The sequence below is a fragment of the Fukomys damarensis genome, unplaced genomic scaffold, assembly GCF_012274545.1.
Source record: "Fukomys damarensis isolate Sample0158 unplaced genomic scaffold, DMR_v1.0_HiC HiC_scaffold_20, whole genome shotgun sequence".
In the NCBI taxonomy this organism is placed as follows: Eukaryota; Metazoa; Chordata; class Mammalia; order Rodentia; family Bathyergidae; genus Fukomys; species Fukomys damarensis.
In genome coordinates, this window is record NW_022900932.1 from 27,403,693 (window position 1) to 27,430,686 (window position 26,994).

The 26,994-nt window shown below is 34.3% G+C and overlaps 1 protein-coding gene across 3 annotated transcripts in view; it reads right to left on the reverse strand.

Moving 5' to 3' along the window:
* Cabcoco1 (ciliary associated calcium binding coiled-coil 1) overlaps nt 1–26,994 on the reverse strand; it is a 97,872-nt gene that overhangs the window by 32,101 nt on the left and 38,777 nt on the right. Inside the window, exon 6 of one of the 3 annotated variants that reach the window (XM_033766570.1) lies at nt 23,420–24,034. The exons of the other annotated variants lie outside the window; for them this stretch is intronic. Within the exon in view, the coding sequence (XP_033622461.1) occupies nt 23,870–24,034 (165 nt within the window). The 3' untranslated portion in view covers nt 23,420–23,869. Of the gene's footprint in view, nt 1–23,419; nt 24,035–26,994 lie in introns of those variants that run through there. 3 annotated transcript variants of the gene reach the window in all.

Genomic DNA, 26,994 nt, shown 5'->3' on the forward strand with positions numbered 1-26,994 from the left:
GATGTAGTAGTGCATGACTATAATTTCAGCAACTTGGGAAGTTGAAACAGGAGGAGTGCAAGTTCAAAGCCAGCTTGGGTAGTTTAGTGAGACTTTTTAACACACGCACACACACACACACACACAAACACACACACACAAACACATACAATTTAAAGGGCTGGGGTGTAGGTAAGCATTGCCTGGGTTCAATCCCCAGAACTGGAAAACAACAATAATAACAGCAACAACAACAACAACAACTAAAGTCACGCATTATTTCTGCTCATGTCTCATCAGCAAAAATTAATTTTGGCTAAGTGGACTGACTTATGGGTTGGTTTGGGAAATGAAGTGTTTTTCCCCCCACTTACTCACCTACCCAAAAATCATCTAAAAGGAAAGGTGGAAATAGATGTTGAGGGATAATACATGTACATGACCAGAGATAGTATGTCCTTAGCTTCATGGGTCTCTTAACTGTATAATAATAGACCATAGTTGCTGTGTTCGCATCTCCAAGGAGGAGAGGTGGTATGTGGACTTATGCTAGCAAGTTATACCCAGTTACAGTAAACCTTAATCTGCTGGTTTTCAGCCATAAAAATCATGGAGATTTTAACAACTAGAAGATGTTAAGTCCTATCCTGTCTGTTGGTGGTGGGGATGGAGGAGTGTTAATGAATCAGCCTCTTTTTCAAAGAGCTCTGAGGGAACTAAGTCTATGGTCCGGTCATAGTAACAGTACAGGGATCCCTGGTGGGACTTACAAACAACAGTATTTCAATGTTGTTAAGGGAAAGGGCTCTAGGAAAGACTGAGTCAAAACTTTGGGCTCCATTCACTCTCTTCCCCTCACTTCTTTTTCTTGGTTAATCATTCCTTACTTCTCCAAATCTCATCAAGCCTTTGGAACAGTTTTTGCTGTGGCTTATATGATAGAGGAAGTCAAGGGGGGGCGGGGAGTAATTTAATATTGAAAAAAAAGTTTCCTGAAAGGAAGCTGAGGGTAAAAAATGATAAAACTCAAAGCTATAAACTGAGCCCCTTGAAGGCAGGGCTCTCATTGTTTTAAGAGAACCTCTCTTGGACCGCAGAAGTTTAAGGAACTCAGAGTAAGGAACAACTAGGCTGTATTGGAACTAGACTGCACCTTTCTGACTGGCCGCACAGTGGCTCCTGGTGGGAAACAAGGACTCCAGATTTCAGGATTATAATGACTTACTCTTAGGTGATGTCGCTTGGACAACTTTGATAATTTTGACAGAAAACAGGTCTCAGACATTCTTGCATCTAGAAAGACATAAAATTACATTCCTGCTGATACTGACTTAGCTTTCTGGAGAGGACATGTTCCCTTTGGACTAAGAGCCAAGTGATGCTCACATTTAAAGGCTTTTGGAATTCACTCTGCAACCCTTTGAGGGACATTTTTTAACTGTGTCCCACTTATATTTTACTGATCTTAGACTGATCTACAGAAGCACCTTAGATCTCACCTTTGTTTATGACTAGAACCCCATATATTCCTGCTCCTGGAAAATGTCATTATAATGGAATTTCTTTGGAGCACAGGATGCTTAGTGCTAAGCTTACTTTATCTGAAATATTAAGGTTCCTTTTAGGTTAGATTGCATCTCTCAATTATGCTTCTAATCTAGTTCAGTCCCACTAATTAAGCCATTTTTACTAAGGGAAACAAACACTATCTTCCATCCTGCTTCACATTTTCTCATCCTATTTTTGTTTTTATTTTAACATTTTGCCCAACACTTCTGGTCTGGATGAGCTTGCTCATAATCTTTTGATCATGACTATGGCTTCAGAAAGAGCTGCACTTATTTCTCCATTTATGAACATTGCCAGTCTGTAATTACAGACCTTTAAATTTTGAAAAAACACTGTTTTCCCCTTCCCATTTAAAGGAGGCAGATTTAAAGAGGTTTATGTGAAGATATAAAAATCCATTGTACTTTCTGTTGACATGAAATGCTGCAGGTAGCTTTCTGATTTTTCTCTTAACTCTCTGTAATGTGTACCCCCGCTTTTTGAAAAATTCTTAATTAGGGTCTAGTGGTTCTTAACACCTGTTTGGTTTTCCCTTGAAAGAGGAAGGAAGGGTTTAGTTTTTGTATAGTTAGTAGGGATCCTTAGCAGAGTGAGAAAGTTGGCAGCAAAACAGTAGACTAAGGCAGGAAAACAACAAACATAACAGGAAACATCAGACTCCCAAATCCACCAATCTGAGACTTGTGTAAATATAGAAACTTTATAAATGGGCATGAAGAGTAAGAAGTTTGGGGTACCTCTGAGTAGGTGTGCGTGTATATGTGTTTGTATTGACACATATGATAAGTTCACATTTCCATACCCTGGAAATTAAGCAGAAAAGGAGGACTAGGGCTAAGAGGAAAACAGATGAACACAATTATCGAGAAATACGTATCTCATAAGTAACAATATATTCTCAGAGAAAATATTATGGTTGAACTGGGAGAAAAGCCTAACAGTTTGAAAAAAAGTCACCTTTTGCATATTTTTGATATATATCAATGAATATATATATTATAAAATTTTATTTTTTCCTTTTGTAATTTAAAAATATCATGGTCAATGCCTCTAATAAGCAAGCTGAATTTATTACACAAATCCAAATATGTATTAGCTGAGGAATATATCTACTTAGGGATTTGATCATATTCTTTCCTTCTCAGCATTTAATTCTTTAAGTAAAAATCAAAGAAAAATCCATTTCAATAAAGTAAGGAATGTAAATGAAAGGCTGACATCTCTCAGTTTGTATTTTGAACTGCAAATCTTCTGAACTGTAAATGCATTTTATATTTAAAAGCAAGTTCTACTTACAGATTGCAAGAAATGACTAAACTACCCTAAGATGCAGTAATGCTGAATGGGAATGACTGTGCCACTTGGTTTGGAAAATCATTCTCGTGGGCACAGACTGAAGTTGTAGCCAAACCTCCACAGGAGGGCACTGTAGTGTGACTCTGGTCTAAACTACAACCACAGCAACCCATCTGGTCCCGACCGACCCTTGATTCAGAGTCTCAAACAGGGAGTCCTTGTCCTGCCTTAGAAAATCCTCCCCTTCTGAACTCAGGATAGGTGGGTTTCACATATGGTAAATATTGATTTTCTTAGGTAAAAGATTATTTTAGGTAATCTAATCTCTTCTGAGGCATATATTTAACATAAAATTTTATCCCCAAACACAGAAAAATTGGTAGCATGCGTGATCTGAAAGAAGCAAAGCCTAAATAAGCCAAATTATATAATGCTTTAAAAAATAACAGTAGTATTTTAGAACTAAGTTAAGCAATCAAAACCAAAAGGCCTTACAATAAATGCCCCTATTACTTATAAGTAATAGGTATATATAAATTGTGCTACTTACATATGGTATAGATTACTTATAATGGCATGCATAGCTAACTAGACAGTAGATAAATCAATCTTAGTGAATGTAGAAATAGAATCAAGATATAAATTCCAAAGCATTTCCAGACTTGTTCTTCTTAGCCTCATATAAAAGGCTCTGAAAAGATTCAGTATAATAATAAACATAGATGTTTGGCCCAAATTATGATTTTAAAAATATCTTATCCTAACTTTCAATTTAATCAGTATGTTTTCAAGTTATTCTCCAAGAGACAAAATATTTTAATATTTTAGTAGATTTAAATCAATGTAAAAATAATTATAATCTTGGCAGTTGCCATGTGCCTTTGTGAGCCTTGACTTATTATACCAAGGACTAATGTAGCTATGCAAGTCCACAAAAGCTAAATCGAACAGTTTCATTAAATTTGAAAAGTAACAGTGGTTACAGATATAGATTATATCTATAATCTATGTTTCCAGTTTATTTCTTTCATTGTAGTTTCATAAAAAAAATGTCAATTGGGTAAATCCCAACAATGAAGGGGAAGACTGGTGAAGAGTCTTGGGTGTTTTTAATAGCTTTATGGGTGATACATATTGTCTTATAGTCAAATACCTGTAGTTTTAATGTTCTGAGAATTTATAGTCAAATAAAACAATGTAACTGTAGCATAATACTGACCATTTTCTGAACTGCATTCTCTATCAGAAATTGATGGCATTATGATTTCACACAAATGCAAAGTACTTGCTTAAAGCTGAGGAGTTCTCTAAACTTTTGATGGTTCACACCTGGATTGAATAATTAAATTTGTTAGTAATTAAAATGCTAGTTCATTTCTTTCCTGAGGAATCAAGACAGACTGTTTAAATTTAAATATCTTTGTTTTTAGCTCGTACTTACAGATCTTTAGGTCAATAAATATTTCAAAAAGTAGGTTTGAAAATTAAAAAAGAAGTAAGACTTAGATAATCTTTTTGCACATAATAAGATTACTTTTCAATATCAAGTAAAATTGTCAAATTTACATAGTCAGATCCTTAAATAATAGAACAATTATATAATCAATGTTTTCCTTTGCTTTTCAATTTACCATCTAAGTGACTAGAACATTTAAATTATTTAATGTTTGGAAATTTTAGGAGAGAGAATTTCTAATCAAATGACTTGATACCAGTAACTAAATGCAACTTCTGTCATCCATATTAAGAATGGGGCAATTCCACTAGATTTTATATTACTAAAGATACTAAAAGATTTTTAAAAAAGTTATATTCAGGATTTCTTTTTCTTTTACTTCATTGATTTTTTCCCCAGAGTTAAGGAGATGTACCAATAGTTTTTTTCTTCCTTCACAAAAATCTACTATAGCATTTCAACAAAAATACAAATTTTTAAAAATAAAATGCTCCATTTCTTAAGCACTATGGTGGAAAAATCTATTTAATTTTCAAGTTTTCTACCTTTAAAATATCTAGTATTTTGAGAGGTGACTGTTGTTTCTGTCTAAATAGAAGAAAAATCAGAAGGAGAAATACGACATTAGGTGAACACTAGAATCCCCCACGATACAACTGGTAAGAGGAAGATAACAGGGAGCTTATAATCCCGGGTTTTCTATGAACTTCATTTTCAGGTAAGGAAATGAAATAATTATCCCTTCTTGGGCAGGATTATTTAACAAAACCAAGAAAACAGTCATCAGAACTTGTGGGATCAGCTTCTCCGGGTGGCTCACATGAACTTTCCCATTGTTCCCAATGTCCTGACCTTGAGGATTAAAACATGACATCAAATTTTGGTCAGAGTCTTTTGTTTGTTTTAATTTGTACTTTTTAAGTAACTTCAATTTTACATCTAAATTACTGAGATAAATCATTGTGTTCCTGTACAACCTTTGCGAATAAATTGCAAATTAATGTTGGATCCTCTGTCATTTTTTAAAATTTAATTTATTGGTACATTCTAGGTAGACAGTAAAGCTACATTCATTACTGGGATCTTGTACCTTTACATGCCAGGTCTTGGTTCTCATTTTTTCCCCTTGTCCCCGCCTTCCCTTCACCCTCCCCTCCCCCTTCAAACACTTTAATTCCATTTTTACATTTTCTCATACATTTTTCCTTTTCCCTTATTTCTCCTTCCCTATCCTTCTCACTGTCCCTACACCTTTGGTCCTTTTCTTCCTATTTACTAATTGTCCCATTAGGATCTTGAGTACTGTTTTAGTTTTTCACACCAGAGAAACTATTCAGTATTTGCATATGTGTGCCTTATTTATTTCACTTAGAAGTATATCCTCAAAATGTACCCATTTAACTATGAATGAATCTACTTTCTCATTCTTTATGGCTGAGTAGTATTCCATTTTATAGAAAATACACATCTTCTTTATCCAGTTTCCAATTGATGGGCAGATGGGCTGTTTCCAAGTTTCCTCTGTAATTTCTCAGTGTGCATTTCTTAAGAATAAGGACAGACTCGGCGTGGTAGCACACACCTCCCTGCACTCAGGAGGCTGAGATAGGAGGATCGTTGTGAGTTTGAGACCAGCCTGGGCTACATAGTGAGTTCCAGGTCAGTCTCAACTACACAGTAAGACCCTGTCTCAAAAATACAAAAAAAAAAAAAAGAAGAAGAAGAAGAAGAATGACAATGTCATTCATATAAAGATATAGATAAAGACAGAGATAGAGACTGACAAAAAGTGTATATATCAGGAAAAGGAAAACATATAAATGTTTTAATACTAAATTTATTGCACCACCCTAAGATTAATACAAGTTATGTTTGACCTCTACAATGCAAGAGGTGCTCAAAGTGGTGGCTACTAGCTTCCAGACATTTATTAAAATGGCAAGCGGCTGAAGTGTGTATAGATTTTTTGTATACTTTGTATATAATGGATATTAAAGTTATCTTTTATCTAATATTGCCATATAATGTTCAGACTCCAATAATTGCCTACTATCCCAACAATATCATTTATTGCATACAATTAGGCACATGTGTTGTATTTAAATATTTGTTCAGTCTTTCTCAATTTATAAGAGTTCCACAATCTCCCCTTAATTTTCTAAATCTTCAGCATTTTGCAAAGCAAAAATAGTTATTTTTGGAATATTTATCTTTTTCTGATGTTTCCTCATGATAATTACCTTTTCTGATACTGTGTATTTGATTACTGGGGATACCATACACAGATGAAACCGTGCAATATTTATCTTTCTGCAATTGTCTGTATTTAGCTTATTTTATTTGGCTGACTCTGAGGATTCATCTGCATTGTCCTTATTGTAGAGTACCCTTCTTATTAAAGGCCAAATGATATTCCCTTGTGTGTATACACCACAATTTTCTGTGTCCATTTATCTGTTGATGTACATTTGGGTTGCTTCCACATGTTGGCTATTGCAAATGACTCTGCAGTAAATATAGGAGTGCAATATAACTTTGAGATTTTGATTTTAATTATTTTGCATAAATACCCAGAAGTAAGATTGCTATATCATAAAGTAGGTACATGGTTGATTTTTGAGGGACCTTCATATTGTTTTCCATAGTATCTATACCAACCGTGTGCAAGGGCTTCTTCAATTTCTCCATGTCCTTGTTAACATATTGTCTTTTTTTTTTTTTGCTTTTATTTTATCTTTTAAAATAATGGCTATCATGACATGTGAAGGTCGGTACTTGTGATTTTAGTGAAGTTTCCTGATGATTAGTGACACTGAACATCTTTTCATGCACTCGCTGGCAATTTGTATGTCTTCTTTGGAGAAATATCTAGGACTGGATTTATGATGCTACAAAAGCATAATGATAGTAGTAACTGACTGAGAATAGCCATGGTGCACAATCGTAGGTGACTGCAATCAGGAAATCGTCAACTTACTTGGCTTCGGGATCTGCCTGGGAGGGTGGTGGAGCACACTTCTGGATGTGTCTGGGTGGATCATGGAAAGATTGCTCTGAGGTTCGCGACTGATCTCACACAAGGATCCCCTGTTCCGCTTTTGGGCCACCGTGAATTAAGCAGCTTTGCTGTACTATGTTGTGTTCCTAGTGATGTTCTTGGCTTGGAGCCAGCTGATCATGAACTGAATCCTCTTAAAACACAAGCCTAATTAAGCTTCTCTTCCTTTAAATTGTGGGTAACAGGTATTGCATCCAACAATAGAAAAGCTGACTAACACAGGACTTCAGAATAAATGATAATCCTTAAGCATGTTCATTGTTACTGAAATATCACTGTTCTGGGCATTGTCAGAAGACAAAACAAATCAGAAAGAATTACATTCACTAATACATAATATTATACATTATCTTCCTTGAAATGTATTAGTTTATACTGATACCTCCAATATTACTTCCTTCTCTAATGGTGACAAATTCTTGCTTTTCCTGATATACTTACTTATCTGTCCAACTCTCCAGTATATAACCACTTCTCAAAGTTGTGCCAGCCAAAGCTTGATCCTAGATACACAATGTCCTCTTCATTCCCCTATTGCTTCTGGCTAGGACCCAAGAGGGGCGATGGGAATGGAATGAAGGAAGGAGGAAGAAGCCAGCCTGAGGGATCTTGACCCTAGCTATGTCCATCGCTTGTACAGCTGCCAGTAGCGTTGGCTGAAAGATGGACCCGGGATGGATACTCTGTTTCTCCAGCCCACTACCAATTGTGCTGAAAGAAGCTCAGCCTGATTCAAATTTGCAAATATCCAAATTCTAAACTGAAGTTTTGGAGTCTATTTAACATAGACGGAAACAATCATGTTCAATACATAAATATATAAAAGAATTTATAATTGCCATATTCTCCCTTCCCCTGTAATCTCGAGAGTTCATTTATTTTTGAAGGGTGATATAAAATGCAGAGATATTATAGATTACTCATTATTTTTAAAAAACAAAGGGAAAGCCAATGAGCTTACTTTGAAAAAAGCAAGCTCTTTATTGTTATATTTTTGCCCAGAGATCTTCAATAACTTGGTGACATTTGGTGTGGTTTATAAACTTGACAGACCAATTACAATACTGGTAAACCTGTCTCCACATGTCCGTATTCCAGGAAAAATATTTGATTATCAAATATCTGAGAATCACATGCCAAGTCTTAAAAGTCATGTACATAAATATAAGAACTAACTTTGTCTATTTAAAAGAAATACAAACAAGAACATTAGAAAAAAAAAACCCAACACAGAATAAAACTTACAGAGCAAAAAGGAACTAAAGAAATAATTAAAAAAAAAACACTTCAAAAAATCAGAAAGGCATATAACCTATATTTTTAGATACATTCAGAAGTATGTTGAAACAAAAGAAGGATAAAAAAATGGATTTAGTCCTATGACATTAAAAGTCTAAAAATACTGATGTTTGTGACCCTCAGATTTTAATCTTCTGGAAATAAAATTTAAAATAAATTGTGTAACAGATGCTAATGTAAACGATGCTTACAGGCATTGATAAAACATTTTGCCTTCCTTCTACTAACATATTCCATAATTATACTGTGATTTAAATGGTTTATATATAGAGAGATGAATGTAGAACATGAGAAAAGTGTTCATACATTAGCATTCAGAGTAAGTAATTCAAACATCTAATTGTTCCAACCCAACGAATATATTAAAATATTGCCAGTTAGGTGTTCAAAATTATCTTGGCTTTTTTTATTGAGTCAAGCTGATCATTTGCAAAATTAGAAGATGTTCTTGATGAACACAGAAGAACATTACAGAAAATAAGAAAAGGAATAGAAAGACAATTATCAGGAAAACATTCCTGCTTTTCTTTTATCCCAGATGCATGCAAAAACCATTTTTTTTAAACTAAGCTTCTGCTGTTTGAAAAGAGTTATGGATGAAACAGACATTTCTAGTTTTTTTTTTAAGCTACAGAAATACTGTGGATAAAGGGTTTTGAGTGTAAATTCTTTGAACTCGAGTTCTTTTAAATGCATTTTAATTAACCAAACAATTTAAACATCTTTATTGAATATTCTGTAAGCATCAGTGAAAACTTTACTTTTATAAAAAATTATTCTTGAAAATAATGCAATACCAAATTTATGAATCTTTCCTTTTGTAACTGGAATGATTTGAAATTTTAAATCTTTATAAATTTCAAGGTGTTTTTTTTTTTCTGACTGGATGTCTTTTGGTAGTTTCACAAGTATGACTGGTTCAAGTCAATGCACGCTTATTAAATATTTTTCTATGTTAAGATCTATAAAAAAGTCAATGAAATGAGAAACAGCCCAACTCCCCCAAAATGTATAATCTAACAGAAGGTAGGATATTTTACTTCTCATTATACAAGTTTCATAAATGAAGGCTGTGGAGTAAGAAAGAGGTCACATAGCTTTGGACAATCATATATGATTCTACAAATAAGAATATTTTCTATTATGTGTGTATGGTTTTTTTTTTTCCTTTCCAGTAATGGGGATTGAACCCATGGCATTCTCACTGAAATATGATTCCCAGACCTTTTTATCTTTTGATGCAGTCTAACCAGTTGCCCAAGCTGGGCTCAAATTTGTGATCTTCCTGACTCAGCCTCCCAGAGTGTTTGGATAACAGATGTGCACCACCATATCTGGCTTAGACTATTTTTCTTAGCAAGTTTTGTTTAGTTTTATTTGCTGGCTAAGGAGTTGTTCTAGAGAATTTTTAAGTTTGTGATCAAGTTTTATTGTACCGTTTTTTACCACATGTTTTTCACTTCTGATTTCAATGCATCATTGTCAGGCAGTTTATATACTATTTCTTTTTCTTTTCTTTCTTTATTATTATTATTGTTTTTTTTTTTTTTTTTTTTTTTTTTTTTTTTCATTTTTTTTGTACCGGGGATTGAACTCAGGAACTTCTGCTTGTAAGGCGGGCAGCAGAACTACTGAGCTAAATCCCTGGCCCTGTACTATTTCTAATACAGAAGTTTACTGAGGTTTATTTTGTGGAGTGAAATATTGCATTTAATAATTTTAAACAGATGCTTGAGATAGTATCTTATCCGTAGGCAATAGATATAAATAAATTTGTGTGTCTATCATGTATTAATATCCACTAGAGATCATTCAGCATGGAAGAAGTAAACAACCAATCAGACAAAATGACCCTGCAAGTTGATATCCACTAGCTTTTGACTTCAGCTTTCTCAGAGCTGATGTGACGGACACATGGCTGGCCATTCAGAGCCCATGTGGGATGCTCTGATGAATCATTGTTACTCTGCAGCTGCTCAATAGATGCGGCATCATCTGCATTGTCCTTTCTGTTAAGTCCTTTCTTCCCCCTTCCCTTCACAGTTGTTGATCTCTACTACCAATTTTGTGCCCAAACTCCATTTTAGTATGTCATTATGGGCAACCAAGTTTGTGCTGCTGAACATCACCCAGATTGTGTTGACAAGCAGAATTCTCAAAAACAGACACCGGTAGATAAGTAGATAAGTAGAAATGAGCTTCCTCAAACTTTATGCATTTTGAGATTATTACATATTGTCTGAACATTTGAAAATGCATCTGATAGAGCATGTAATTCTGGAGCCACATGTCTTTCTTTTTCCTAAACTCTGTTGACAGTGTTCTATAATATTCTTCCATCTAAAGGTGCTAATGAGAATTATTAAACCAGTGCTTTCTTATTATTTTAAAATCTCTTATTTTGTTGATGACTACATTTTATTGCCTGGATGCTGAGGTACAATAACTTCACTTTACTATAGCACAGAGTTGTCATTCTTTAATTTTTTTTTCTAGAACAGTGACTTCTTTTGTCTTTAGATCTTGTCTTCCTTCAGTTCAGAAACATTTCTATTATCACTTTGAATGATTTTTTCTTCAATAATTTTTGCCTTTTTCTTCAAAGATAGCAGTGCCACCGATGTTGGATTTGTACTGGGTCACTGGTGATCCTTCTCACCATTTCTTCTGTGATTTTCCTAAATCTTGCTCTCCATGTCTGTTTTTGTTTGGAGACAGGGTCTCACTATGTAGTTGAGGCTGACCTGAAACTCACTATGTAGTCCAGGCTGGTGTCGAACACACAGCGACCCTCCTGCCTCAGCCTTCTAAGTGCTGGGATTACAGGAGTGTGCCACCATGCCCAGCTCCATGTTTTATGTTTGTTTCTTGGCAGTATAACTTTTACTACTTTTTGTAAATATGTCAAAGTGCTTTAATGTCATTATTTTCTCTCCCTTTTTAGAAGAGCAGTTTAATTTTATCTTTATATGTTATAAATGTTCAAAGCATGTATACTTTATCATACTTGAGGTTTTTAATATATTTACAGAGTCATACAATCATCATTCTTAATTCCATAACCAACACTCATCACCCTCCCCTCAAATCCCAGAATCCATGAGCAGGACCCTCCCCACACCCTCCTCTCCTAGCTCCTGGCATCAAACTCACTTTCTGTAACAGGACAATTTTTAAAACAGAGAAAAGGTCATCCTTTGGGGGAAGGGAGTAAAAGTTCCTCAGAACTAGTAAGAGTAGTCCAAATATGTCCTTTAAATGTGCTTTTCGTCCTAGTACATGTTTCAGTACATAATGATTAACTGTGGGGAATTGGTTCATGTACATAACACAAACTTGATTATTTTTATGTTCCCTTCCTCACATCTCCCTCCCCCTGCCTGTATCTCTTGTTCCCTTTCCCATTTGCAAAAGATCTGTCTCCCTGTGTCCTATTATCTAATTGTTTTAAAAAAATTATACTTTGGGTTTCTCATATAAGAGAAATGGTAAGATATTTTAAGCTTGTGTGTTGGATTTATTTCATTTAACATTATGGTCTCAAGGTGCATCCATTTTTCCTAATAATGAATCAAATCCCCTCATTAAGACAAAGTAGTACAGTATTGTGTGTAAATACTGCATTTTCTTTATCCATTCATCTATTGGTGAACATATAGGCTACTTCCAAGATTTGGCTATTATGAATTGTGCTGATGTAATTGGGTATATATGCATCACTGTAATATAATATGTTTAACTCTTTGGGAAGATATCTAGAAGGGAAATAGCTAGGTTGAAAGGAATTTTTATTTTTTATTCCTTGAGGAATCTCCACAGTGATTTCCATAGTGGTTGTACTAGTTTACATTCCCGCCAATAAAGTAGAAATATTCTTTTTTTCCTCACAGCCTAGGCAGCATTTGTTATTATGTTTTTATGATTTCTTGATGATGGCCGTTCTTTCTGGGAAAAGAAAGAATTTCAGTGGTGTTTCAGTTTGCATTTTTCAATGGCCAGTGGTACTGAACCTTGTTTTTTCATGTATGTCTTGGCCATTTGTACATCTTCTGAAAAGTGTCTATTTCACTTGTCCATATTTTGACTAGGTCTTGTATTTTTTGGGGGGATCTATTTTCTTGAATTATATATATTTTTTAGATATTAATCCTCTGTCAGAGGTGTAGTGGGTCAAGTTTTTTTCTCATTCCAAAGGTTGTCTCTTTTCTCTGTGGACTGTGTCCATTACCATTCAGAAGCTTTTTGATTTGATATACTGCCTTTTCTTGATCCTTGATGTTATTTCCTATGCAAGTGGGGTTCTGTTTAGAAAGTCCTCGCCTATGCCCATGACTTCAAGAGTTTTACCTTTTCTTTTTTTTTTTTTTTTTTTTTGGTACCAGGGATCGAACTCAGGACCTTGCTCTGCTGAGGCAGGTGGCAGCACCACTGAGCTAAATCCCTAGACCTTACCATTTCTTTTTAATCTTCCAACAGGTTAAGTATTTCTGTTTTAATATGTAGATCTTTGATCTATTATGATTTAAGTTTAGTATATGGTGAGCGATATGGGTCTTCTGCATGTAAGTAGACAGTTTTCCTAGCACCATTTATACATTTTTAAATGTTTTCCGAAGAAAAAAATTCTTCATCTGTCTTTATTGATACTCTTTGTTTGTATTTTCTCTTTCCTTACTTTGCTCCAGCTCCATGTTTTGGTTTAGGGCAACAATATCGTTTGGGAGGTGATTAGATCGTAGCGGAGCTGGTGCTGACTTATTTTAGGAAGTGGTGTCTGGTTGGAAGAGGCAGGTCACTGGGGTCCTGACTTGGAAGAGGTAGCTCCTTTCCCTTCTTCTCCCTTCTCTCTGCTTCCTGGCTGCCATGAGATGAGCACATTTCCCTCCGCCATACCCTTCTTCCATACCACTTGTATCTGGGAGCCAGCCAATCACAGACTGAAACTGTGAGCTAGAACATACTTCTCCTCCTTTAAGATGTTGGTGTTGGGTATCCCAGCTACAGGAAAGTGCCTCATGCACTAGTTATTTTCCTCCTCCTCCTGCTCCTCCTTTTTTTTTTTTTTTTTTGTACCTGGGATCACACTCCTATACTTACACTTGGTAGGCAGGTGGCAGAACCACTGAGCTAAATCCCAGGCCCTTTCTTCTGTCCTTCTTCTCTTCCCTCTTCTTTCCTTTTTGCTATTTTTTTGTTGTTGTTGTTGTTTTTCTTCTTATTATTTTTAATTGAGAGGATCTTTCTCTGGTGCCCACTAACATTCTCCCAAATTCATTAAGTAGAAATTAAAAGCAAACACCACAAAACAGGGCAAACTCAATGTAGAGAAACATCTCCAATTTAGAAGTTTCAAAATATTTTGAGAAATTATCATATCCGACAGCTTAATGTTTGTCTCACAGTGACATTGCTCTTCAAGGATAGGATGGAAAAAACAGGGTGCTGTGTAAAGAACCTGTTTCACATGTACTTGCCAGTCCTGCCCCCACAGTGGAAGACCCAATATGCTGAGGAATTTTTTTTTTTTTTTTTTTGCTTTTTCCAGAAAGAGGGAGGCAATCTTCAGATTTTCTATGAGGTATCACCTGTGGCTCCAGATCGTATTCATAACTGAAGAGTTCAATTTGGCTCTCACAGTCTTCTCTCAACACCATTTAAATAATATTGTACCTAACAGTTGCACTTTGTGGTTTACAGCTGAGGCCAAGCCTTTCTTAGCTTAGGTTGGAAATCAAAGAAATATTTTTGTAAACATGCCCTTCTGTCATTATGTTTCCAAGAAGCTCATTAAAACTTTCATAATTTGTTTTTTTAAGACTCAATAAAGCAATGATCAAATTTAGTGTTTGGTTTAAGATACAGGAAATCAGGGCTTTATTAATACTTCCTGAAACACCGAGGCATTTAGAAGTAAATTATATATTGGAATTAGTTTACTCCATTAGATAATGTACTCAGAAGGTGATTTATTTAACCTAATACTTTCTGTAAAATTAGCACAGTGGTTCCAAAGCATATTTATGAAACGAAAAGTAATTGATGAGTTTTTCATTTGGCAATTTCGCTGAACTTTTTATTATGAAATGGGAATCAATTCATAAGCATCTAAAAAGATACAGGCATTAGATAAAAACATTTTTTGTATTAAATATCCTATCACTAATGAAATTTATTTCTATAGTGGAGTGAAGAGATGGAGATCTGGTAAACAATCCATGTATTAATATCTTTGAACAGATAAATTTACAGTGGCTTTTCACAATGGACTGGTAAATATTTTAAGCTTGGTTGTTTGAACTTTTACCAGTGAATTGCCTGTTTTGTGGACTGCAATTGCAATTTGATTGCTTGGTTAAACCTGAGGTTGTCCTAACCCTTCTTGACCTTCACTTTGTAAATGAAAGTACACAAATGTATGGAGGCATAATTGTGCATATACACATTCAAACTCTGAACTTTGTTTCATGTTTAAAGAATAATATCTTTATGGAAAACATGATTTTACACTTTCATTTAAACAAACTCATTACTTCTCACAAATAGTTTATAACAACTTAAACTTAGTTGATAGAATGTTTTCCAGTAATTTGACTACTTTTTGAACTACAATGAACAGCTTGATTGGTTGCCATAACACCGTAGCCTTAACCTGCCTCCTGACCCTGACTTTGGAAACTAAAACATCTACACAAATCATCATGTTCATGGACACAAATATACACCCAAACTCTGACCTTTGCTTCATGTCAAAAATAATAATCTCTTTCTGGAAAAATCATGCTTGATTTTATGGCAAACAAGTAGGAAGATTTCATTCTAACTACATTTCAGGAATAACTTTCCTATGTTAAAACTCAGTAACGTTCCTTTAATACATTAAATACTCTCACAGTCAAGTATGAAAATGGCTTTGGTTGCTTTTGTGTAAGCCTGAACCACAGCGACTAGCATCCATCTAGAGCTTGCCGCATCTACGCTGCAGTTCCCACTAGAATGTAGTTCCCAGGGTTTCTAATACATAATCCATACATAATCCTCTACAGGAGAAGTAGTCTCTTCCTTGTTGTAGGGTTCAAATGTTAGTCATTCTTGCCTGCCTGCTTCTGCTTTTCCAAATTTTTATCTTCTCAAATCTGAATCTGGAATGTTCTTTGGTAGCCTGACTAAATTCTACTTGGCTTTGAAAGATCACTTTAATTCCCAACTCACTCATTCAACTAATTTCATTTTGTGTTATATTGCAGCGATCCCTCCCTTTCCTGAACTTTTATCTTGTTTTTTAAAGTTGAACTTTCCCATTAATTTCCTAAATATTTAATTTTACTTCTTCAAAAAAATAGTATGTTTTTTTTATGTCAGATACCATATTACACTCCTTTTTTAAAATAGTCATAAAGTATAGTACTGAACACATAATAGTTTTTGATTGTTAAGCAAAAATATCAGAAATTTGTTTAATTTTCTCTAATTATAATGGCGTATCATTGCCTCTAAGTAGAACACAATGTTTAAAAACTAAATTGTTGTCAAGCTTTCTTTACCTGTATGGGTGGTTAAGGATTTTAACATATACTAAAAACTTAAGCAATTTAAGCCCTCTAAATTTCGTGAAGTGAAATTCATGAGCTAACCATTGCTCCATATAAAATGAAAAGAGTAGATTTATGATTCAGAGAAAAGTTGTTCTCTTTTTTCTCCCAAAGTCCTTTCCTGTCTATTCTTGGCCTGGCTTCCTTCCCTATGTAGTTAATGTACGTTATCATTTCAGATGTCTTGGTACTATTCAAAGTCCTATAGGCTAATTTTTTGGGGAGTCTTTTGTTTTCTTTGATTTTAATTCCTAGGTTATTTTTTTCCTTTTCTTTTAAGGCTTATGGATTATTAGGGTGTAAGGAGGATAAAGCATTCAGAGGTAGAACTGGTCATAGTTAAGAGCTTAATAGGTGTTAGCTACTGTGTTACTTCCTTTCTTCCTTGTTATGAACTTTCCCCTCAATATGAACCTGGAAAATATTTAATATAAGTTTTTCCTACCTCTATTTTTCTTTCTTTCTTTCTTTCTTTCTTTCTTTCTTTCTTTCTTTCTTTCTTTCTTTCTTTCTTTCTTTCTTTCTTTCTTATTTCAGTATCAGGGATTGAACTCAAGTCTTTGCACTTGTGAGGCAGGTGTTGGAACCATTGAGCTAAATCCCTGGCCCTGCCTACCTCTATTTTTTAAGAAAACATGACTTAGTATAATAAAGAAAGTACAAAGTCAAATAAACTTGGGAAGAATTTAGTATTGACCTGTTTTAAAGTTTGAATTTTATTCCAAGCTTTTACTCAATAAACATTATTTTCATACCTGAGATGTAAAACAGGCACATAATTTCTACAACATGAATTTCTTACTTTAGTAACTAGATATGTGTCGATATTTAAAGTGTAGAGGAGATAAGAGTTATATAAATAATTCAAGGATGAAAGTTAAAAGTGCCCTAAGAAAGGTAGAGATGAAATGAGAGTTCACAGGGGGAAATGGAGAAGCTATTTTCAGTTTAGGGGGTTAATAATTCATTAAAACAGAGAGAATTTGAAATGAACTTGGATGATAGAGCTAGTTTTGGAAAAGCATACATTGGAGGGAGGTGGGGAGATGTAAATGAATTACGGGTGGCTGCAAATTCTCTGTGGTTTCTCCCATTGGGAGGTGGAGTTCAGTCACTGTTCCCCTGAATCCTAGCTGGCTCTGTGATTTCTTCACCAATACAGTGTGGCTTGAGTAACAGTATGTACAGTTCTTGGCCTAAGCTCTTTTTAGGAGTGGAAGCTTCTGTTCCATCCCCTTGACACCTCTCATTTTTGGGATCCAAGCCCTACAAATGAAGTGTAGTTAGCCACATGGAGAGACCCTGTGTGGAGACTGCAGTGATAGATCAGCTTCCAGCCGATTGCTAGCTTTCCACTGCTGTGACAAGGATACCTAGGATAATCAACTTACAAGGAGGAAAGATTTATTTCAGCTCACAGTTTCAGGGGTTTTGGTGCATAGCTATTATCTGCTTTGTTTTTAGGCCAGTGGTGAAGCAGTACACTATGTTGGAAACAAGCAGCCGGGAGGCAGAAAGAGAGGAATGGGAGCTGGGTAAAGATATCCCTTCAAGGACATGTGCCAATGACCTACTTCCTTTCAGTAGGCCCCATGTTCCAGAGATTCCACCATCTTCCTTTATAGTGAGAGCCAGCAGGGACCAAGCCTTCATTATATGAGCTTAGAGGAGACTTTTAAGATTCAAACACTAGCTAATAAAGTTGAACATAAGCTCTTATTTGTAAATCTGCTTCTACAAACTGTGTAAGTTTTTGCCCATTTCTAGATATTAATTTATTTACCTCATATTTTACTGATTTGGGGTTATTCATTTGGATGTGTCTTTTATCACAAGCACTGTATGTCATATATTTTCTCCCAATAACCCAAAGCTTTATCCTTGTATTTGTGTCTTTTGTTTTAAAGAAAACCTTAATATTAATGCAATCAATTTTTTTCTTTCATGTTTTTCTAGGGATATATGTGACTTTTTTAAGTGTATGTTTTTCTATGCTGTCTTTTATAAGCTTAAATAGATTAGTTTCATGTTCAAAGCTACAATTCATCTGGAAATAATCTTTTTATATTTGAGTCAAGGATCTAGATTCATTATTTTACTTATGGAATATTCCTTTGAATCTTAAATATTTATTGAAAGGATCACTTTTTCCCTTCTACACTATACTGTCACCTTTATCATAAACTAAATGACTACATAAGTCTTTTTCTGTTCTCTTTAATTCTCTTCCAGTGATTGATTTGTTTAAACTAGTTTAAGTAAGTCACAGTGTTTAAAAATTACTGTAAATTTATAACTCTTGAAACATAGTAATATATATCCTCCAATTTTGTTCTTTAATAATGTTTTAGCTATTTTTTGCTTTTCAAATTATTTATATATTTAAAAATTGAATTTTCAAGTATATGCTTGCTTTTGCTCAATAATATTTTGAAGTCTTCCATTTGTATAGATATATTTATGCTTCATATATTTTCAGTTAGATATTTTATGTTTGTTGATGTCATTATATCACTTGTTTTATTTTCTAATTGCTTCTTGCTAGTGTAAATAAAAATTTATTTTTGTATATTGGCCACGTATTCAATAATATTGAAAAATTCTTTTATAAGCTCCAATAATTTTTCTAGTGTTTTTTGTACTCCACATACTCACGGGAGTATATGACTGGGTGGGAATTTGAAATCTTACTTTTCCTTTTTTTTGCCAATTATGTAATGATAGCAGACATCCCTATTCCCACACTTTAGGACACATGGCTTCTATATTTGACCATTAATTGTAATGTTGATGTAGGTGTTTGTAGATACTTTTAATTTTTAATCATAGTAAGGAATTTTCTTTCCATTCCAGGCTTGCTCACAGATTTAAAATGACTGGGTTTGAGATTTATACGACTGTTCTGCTTCTAATGAGAAAATAATGTGGTTTGTCATTATTATTCTAATGGTATAGTAAGTTGCACTGGTGAATTCTCAAATAGTAAGCAAATCTTGCATTCTTGAAATTAATTTAAGTTGACCATAGTGTGCTATATTTTTATATACTGTTGGATTTGATGTGTTAGCATTCTGTCTAGAACTTTTCATACATGTTCATAAAAGAGATATGTCAGAAAATTTATTTTCTTAAACTATTCTTGCCAGGTTTTGGAATTGTAATTATGTTGTTCTTTTTTCTAAACACTGGGCAAGTTCATACAAGATTTATTTTATTTATTTCTTAAACATGAAGCAATCCAGGCTTGTAAATTTCCTTGTGGAAAGTATTTTAACTTAATTCAGTTTTTTCAACATAAAGCCTTTAAAATCTCCAAAATTTCTTTTTTATACATTTTTTGGTGTTATCTTCCATCTCTCTTTTTATTCTTATTGTCTTAATAGGAAATTATTGGTTTCACTAGTCTTTCTAAAAATTATCTCATGTCTTAATTTTCTCCATTATATATTTTGTATTTTATTAATTTCTGCTCTTATCTTTTTATTTCTTTCTCATTAAGTTCAATGTGATATTTTTATTTTTTATTTTCCTTTCTCTGACTCACAGGACTTGGACTTTCTGCCAGGATCCAAGAAACAATGATATACTAACTCATAAAGTGGATAAAATCCTAGACCCTTTATAGTTCTTGGCAACAATAATCGCTTACCACTCTTCTATAGTTGTAAAATTCTAGAGATGTCATCTTTCTCATTGCCAGTATTGGTAATTTGCCTTCTTTCTCTTTATTCCTGCTCAATGTTGATGGACATTTATCAATTTTATTGATTTTAAAAATTTATTTTGAAAATTGCTTTCCATTCTTATATTTTTTCTTTTTGCTTAATTTGTATTTAATTTTCTCTTCTTTTATTAGTTTCTCAAGGTGAAAGTGTTGAGATCAGATATTTAAAACTTTTTGTTTTGAGCTATAAATTTCTCTCCCTATACTAATTTTTTATCAGATGAGTATTAATATTTACATTTCCATTTAATGATACTTGATACAGTTGAATTTCAATATACCATTTTACTGTTTTATTTCCATTTGTCTCACATGTCTTTTGTTTGCTTCTTTTGTATTAACTAAGTGTATTTTTTTGTTAATTCACCTTGTCTGCTTGCTTATTACATGTAAGGTTTTGGTGGTTGATTTAAAGATTAAATTATACGTTTTTATATTGAAGTGTACCCTAAATAATAATATAATGCTTTATGTATAAGAAACTTATAGTAATAGATATTTATCTTTTCCCTGTTGGTCTTTGTACTACTGTTGTCATATATTTTTGTTTCTGTATATGTTATAAGTCAAATAATACATTACCTTTATTTTTTCATTGAGCATCAATTATTTTAACATAATTTTTTAAAAACTAATTTTATATTGGCTCACGTGTTTATTACTTATGGTACTCTTTCATTCCTTTGTGAAGATACAGATTTTTATGTGGTATCATTTTTTTTCTACCTGACAGCCCTTTTTTATGCTTCTTATAATGCAGTTCTGTTGATGATGAATCTTTATACTCAAACATTTAAATAAGGACCTACTTATTTCATCAACATTAAAGGTCGATAGTTTATTTTTGGTTAATGTTCTACTGTCTTATGGCTTGTACTGTTTTCACCTAAAACTCTGCTCTCACTCTTATCTTTTTTTTCTTCTGTGAAGAATATAGAAAATTTATTTTTATTCCCTGGGTGCCTCTAACATTTATTTTTATCACTTATTTTTAGCAATATGATTATGACATATGATGGTTTAGTTTTCTTTGTGAGTCTCATGTTTAGTTTGTTGGGCTTCTTGGATTTGTGAGTTTATACTTTCCATGAAACTTGCATAAAGACTGCCCACTATTTTTTCAAATATTTTATCTTTCCTTCCTCCTTTTCTCTTCTAGATGTCCAATCACACATTATTTCACTATTTGTAGTTGTCCCACAGCTCACTGACTTGTCATCTTCCTACAGACAGGCAAGAGTAGGAACAGATCACTTCAATCTAATCATGGGCTGAGCTGACTTGGGGCTGTTTTTCAAACTTTGTAAGGCTAGAAGCACTAGTTATATAATTCATCCCCACTCTTAGAATGTAGCACACCAGGGTCTCAGCTGACTAATTCTTCAGCTATTGGTTTCTGAACTTTAACTGTTTTATGGCCCTAACACCATACATGCAAAGCCTCTGCTCTATGACAGACCTTCTGCAGAGTGGATCATTTGTTTACAGTGGAAGAATCAGCACAGCCTGGAGTGGAAGCTGTCAGCAAAGCTCAGTTCTGAATGCTACCTGCTTCTGCCAAATTGTTCTGTGGATCTCAGCCCTTCTGCCCCGACTCTAATTTTTGTCTTCTAGTCTTGAGAAATTGTCCAGTGTTTCATTGGCTTCTGTTTCTTAGGTTCTGCCCTCTATTTCTCTTGCCTTGGACCCTTAAAACTCAAGAAATGCCCCACGGAGCAAAGCTGCACATGTAAATTGTACTCACTTCGAAAGCCTTCATTCACTTCTCCTCCAGAAAGAGAAGCCTTCAGGTGGCTTTTTTTTTTAAAGTGTTCACTTTCCTGTTTGTCCTTGATTAGAGTAGGGTCAGTTATAAGATATGCCGGCACAGTTGGAAGCAGGTGGACCAGAATGATTATTTTTAAATACATTATTTTTCATATTTTAAAATATAAATTATTTATAAATTTTATGCTTTATTGTTAACATATTTTTCCTGCTTTAAAGAGTAGGAATATTTCTGTGTTTACCATATATTCAGGGATTACAAATAACACTGTAGCTGCTGTAGGATGCAAACTGTTCAACAGAAACTTAGAGAAAGCCTCTACTTAATTCTCAAAGTACCTTAAGCATGCACGCACACAAGCTTTAATTCAACATCTCAAGACTTCAATCACAACACTGTATTGGAATTGGTATTTTGTAAAAGTTTCCATTAACTATATTCACAAAAAGTTACTGGAAGATTACTTGAAATGGTAATTAGGCAAATGTTTTCTTGTTATTGGCAAATAAAAGCATGGTGTTCTTAATTCATTCTGTCTACAGTTTGAGGTAACAAAAATTGAAATTTATAAATTATGTAAAATGTTTATTTTATGGAGTCACTTATTCTTGAATTCTCATCCTTTCCCTTCTTAATTTATTTTGTGATTTTGAAATGGCAGTGGAGCATATGTTACCACAAACGTTTTCTTTAATCAAAAAAACGTTTTTCTTTAATCAAAAAAACGTGTTTCTTTAAAAAAAGCTGTTCAACACAAATAAGGCTATAAATACAGCTTTTTTAGGGTAAATCAGCTTAAGTTTGTTGCATTTTAGATAGTGCTACATTGCTGAAATCCTAAGAATGAAAGAAATGAGGGGAAACAGCATTCAACTGTTAATTTATATATTATTTCTACTTGAAAGGAAAAGAGAATCAAATAAATAGTGATTTAAATGACTTAAAAGACCTTTCTACTTTTTTGTCTTTTGTTTTCAATGATATAGTGGTTACCAGCATTCTTTTTTGTATGTAAAATAATTTGGTTTAAAGGCACTGATTTTGTAAATTTGTGTACAAGCACTATGCATTTACTGTGAAATTTTGACTGAGTTTTTATGGTTGTAGCACAAGCTAATAAGACAATCCAAATATTGTGGCCATGATTTAATGAAAGGTGACTCTCTTAAACTGACTTAATTCCAAATGTCTGGCCCTATTTTAATTTAATGGCTCTGTGTCTAAGCAATAATCTAATTTTAAGCTTTTTATTTATTTCAAGTACAGTTGAACAATGTGTGCATTTGTTAAGAATAGTCTTTGGGTGACACTTGAGTTGATGTATCCCATTAGAAATGATTAGGAGAGTCTCTATTGACTAACCTATCCAAACTGTCTCTTGTTCTGATTTGTAGAAATGAAAGAGGTAAATTTAACTATACAACTCACTTATTCAAAATTTAACTGTTGAATGTTAAATATTTTCCACATCTATTCATTTTGGATTTATTGCAATAACTTTCAGAAATGGGACCTCATCCAAATTCTTAGAGTATTTTAACCATAAAAGGCAAGAAAATATTTTATAATCTCATGGGCAGAAATTTGATATTTAGGAATTTTATAAAAGGAATGAATAAAGTCTGAGCATTTAAAATTAGAACTCCATGATGGTTCATCATGAACATTTATTTCAGTGCCTATAATAAATTTGGTTCTTGAAGTACAAATGGGATAAGAGGAAGAGAAACAAAATTTACAGAGTATTATTTTCCAGACATTTTATCTGTAACATAAATTATTTCTTACAGCACTCATATGAGGAAGTTATCACAGTTTTAATGCTTGTGTCTTCCCAAGATTTGAATGAACCTCGAAACCTAATCCCCAAGGTGTGATTTTGAAAGGTAGGGATTTTGGGAGTTAAGTCCTGAAGGTTGAACTCCTGTGAATAAGATCGTGCCCTACAAGGGTGGGCCACTATTCAAGGGAGAACACAGCAGCCAAAACTCAAGGTGGACCGTATATTTTGTAACACACACTCTTCAGGGCGACATCAGGTCCAGGCCATCCTTTGGAAAACCTGCTGAACCTTTGCGTTCTCCTGAGAAGGCCATGTGTGGGGCTTTGGGAGCCATTCTGTGCAGGTGTCCTAGGACCTTGTCATGCTTCCTTTCCAACCCAGTTTTAGCCATCCCTTACATTCCTGTCTCACACCAAGAGAGCACAGCAAGAATGTACCATCTGTGAAGCAGCAAGTCCAGACTAGACACTGAGTCTGCAGTTGCCTTGATCTTGGACTTCTCAGTCTCCAGATCTGCAGGAAATAAATTTCCACACAGATGATGTTATTTTTGTCCTAGCAGCCCAAGTGGACTAAGAGGTGTTGTTTCAATTTTAAAGAGGAGCTTGGTGAAGTTAAGTAATTTGTTTCTGATTGTAAAGGCAGCAAATAGAGAGGTACAATTTAAACATAGGTAGAGGAAAGGAAAACCAGTAATAGTAATCAGAAATAGCATTCACTTGCCAAAACTCACTCATTCATTCATTCAATCACTGGCACAATTTTGTGGCTTTTGGCATATGTGTCTGTGCCAGGCACTGGGGATGTAAAATAAGATAAGTAGATAGGAATTCTGACCTCACATTTACAGTGTAGTATGCTGCACTATCTTGAAAAGGCAATGAGAGAAGAATGTGCAAATCAAACTTCATTTGTTAATTGAGTCACTGCCCTATGGGTCCTATCTTGTCTGTCCTTGTGTCAGAGGGAGAGAGAGAGAGAGTGTAACTTCCTTCATTTTGTAGATGAAGAAATTGATTTACAGAGTCCATGATAATTCAAGGACTAAATGAGGAGTGCTTATCATCTTTGCACCAACCTCACAAATCAGTTTCTGTTTACCTTGTGCTACATTTGAAATAATGTTCTACACTGTTTTATGCACTCATCAAAGCAATAGTGAGCAGTACAACTGCTAAAATTATTCCATAGTAGTATCTTTTTCTCACTAATATTTAAAAAATTCATCTGGTGATTAAGGAACTGTTAATATGCCAGTGAACTGGACAGTATGGACTATAGCCTTAAGCATGGTTTCCATCTCAAACATGGTTCCAGGCATCTAATTTCTCTGGCCAGAAGTCAATCTAGAGTGAAAACCCACTACCGAGGTGACAAGTGATGTGGAAGCACTAAAGACTTTTTTACCTACTGTCTCGATGAGGGGAATGTTTTCTTTGGGCACTCCCAGGGGGTAGAGGTTAGGAAATGACTAAACAGGCTGTACATTATTTCAATGTACTGAGCTGTAGATTTTTTTCTTTTTGCTATGTGTGAGGAGTTCTGGCCCACTAATCGAATTGACTGTAGGACACCCTTGGGTTCAGCTGTCATTTAGCCAGCCAAGCAGACCATCCATTCTGTGGTGTAAGCCACATTCTCCAGTCCAAATCCAAAGTAAGCATACCCTTGTCAACAGTGCTCAGTCCCTCTACACAATCCTCTTCCTCATAATCCACAATTCTCATTCAGCTCTCAGTCACTTTCCTTGTGTACCATCCTGCTTCCTCCCACAATACCTGCCCAGTCAGCTACGTAGACACCACTTATATGTGTAAACAACCCAATTCAGGATCCCATTTTGAAGGTAGTACCCTGAGGCTGCTACTTCTGGTATCTGGGACTATACTGTTCAAGTTCTAAGAGAAATAAATAACACATGAAAGCTGGTGATTGAGGCAGGTTTAACAAAGGGACTATTTGCAGAGGTGCAGGTTAGTTTGGACAAGGTTACAAATAAGGTCATCCACCTTATTATTCCTGGGCTAACAAGGCTAGGAGATAGAGCAGATTTTAGAGAAAAGGATTGCATAGACAGGATAGAAACCTTGATCCCTTGATAGGCAGTAACCCAACAGGAAGGGAGCTAGAAGAAAACAACTTCTACCTCCATTCCCTCTATGGTCCCCAGTAGCCCAGTCAGAAATCAGAGGGTAAAAGGGCCTAAGGGTAGTTTCCCTACATAATGACTTCTGGAGTCATAGAGGAGAGTAGGAGTGAATTTAGAGAAGTAAACAAAAGGCACCCAAGCAATGAGCTAAATATTCAATGCAGGATTATTTATGTTGCTTAAAATGCATCTGGAAAATGCCATGTTCAATTTAATTGTTTTTACCTAGATCTAATTATGTTGAATAGGTTACTGCATTCATTTTGTGAAAACAAAACATTTAAATATTCAGAACTTCATCCAAATAGTTTATCTTAAGCAACATTCCAAGTTTTGAGAAATTTACACTTATACCAGTTATTCTCATTTACATTTAATGATCATATTATTTAAAAAACATTCATTATTTAACAAAGAATAATGAACTACTTTGCCTTTTATTTTCTCAATTTTGGCTATAATTTAATATATGTGCAGTGTCCATTTTCATAAACCTTATATAAATGGTAACATACATATTTGATTAGGAATATTTATTATACAAAGGAGAACATCATGAAGTTCATGGTTAGAAAGCATAAGGAAATTTAAAGAGCTGTAAAAGTGATGAATATTTAAAATAACTTTGTTACAATGTTATTTGTTATCCTTTATTTAAGAGTACATGTTTTTAAGGTAATAAAGTTAGACTTTGTCCTATTTGTATTTTAACTGATGAAATTTCTGAGAATAATCAGTATTATTACAGGTTTCTTGTCTTAAAAGTAGTTTAAAATCTTTCATTCAAGGATCTTTTTGGTACCCTTCAGGATTAAATCAAAGCCTTTCCAGAGGGTCTTTGGGAGAGTAGCTAACTGTGCAGACACTAGTTCTGGGATTCATAGCTTTAAAATGTAGTTAAAGGGGTTGATGCAAAGGGCACTTGTATTGATTATTTAAAGTGATTAGACAGTGCATGACACACAGCAAATGCTCAATTAGCTTAAATTTCCTTTCCTTACACTTTTTCATGCTACCTCTTGATGTCTACCCAAAGAACTAGCTCAAAAAGAACCTTCCTTGATCACTGATCCCCAGATCAGAGAAAGCTCTCAAATCTACCTTTTCCCCAGAAATTTGTATTTTTCCTTTTAGTACTTAATTTAAAATTATATGCCTGTAGGGCCGGGATTTAGCTCAGCTGTTTGGTGGCCTGCCTTGCAAGCGCAAAGACCCGAGTTCAATTCCCGGTACAAAAAAAAAAAAAAATTATATGCCTGTGGGCTAGGGATGTAGCTCAGTGCTTGCATCACTTCCCTTGCAAGTGCAAGAACCAGAGTTTGAT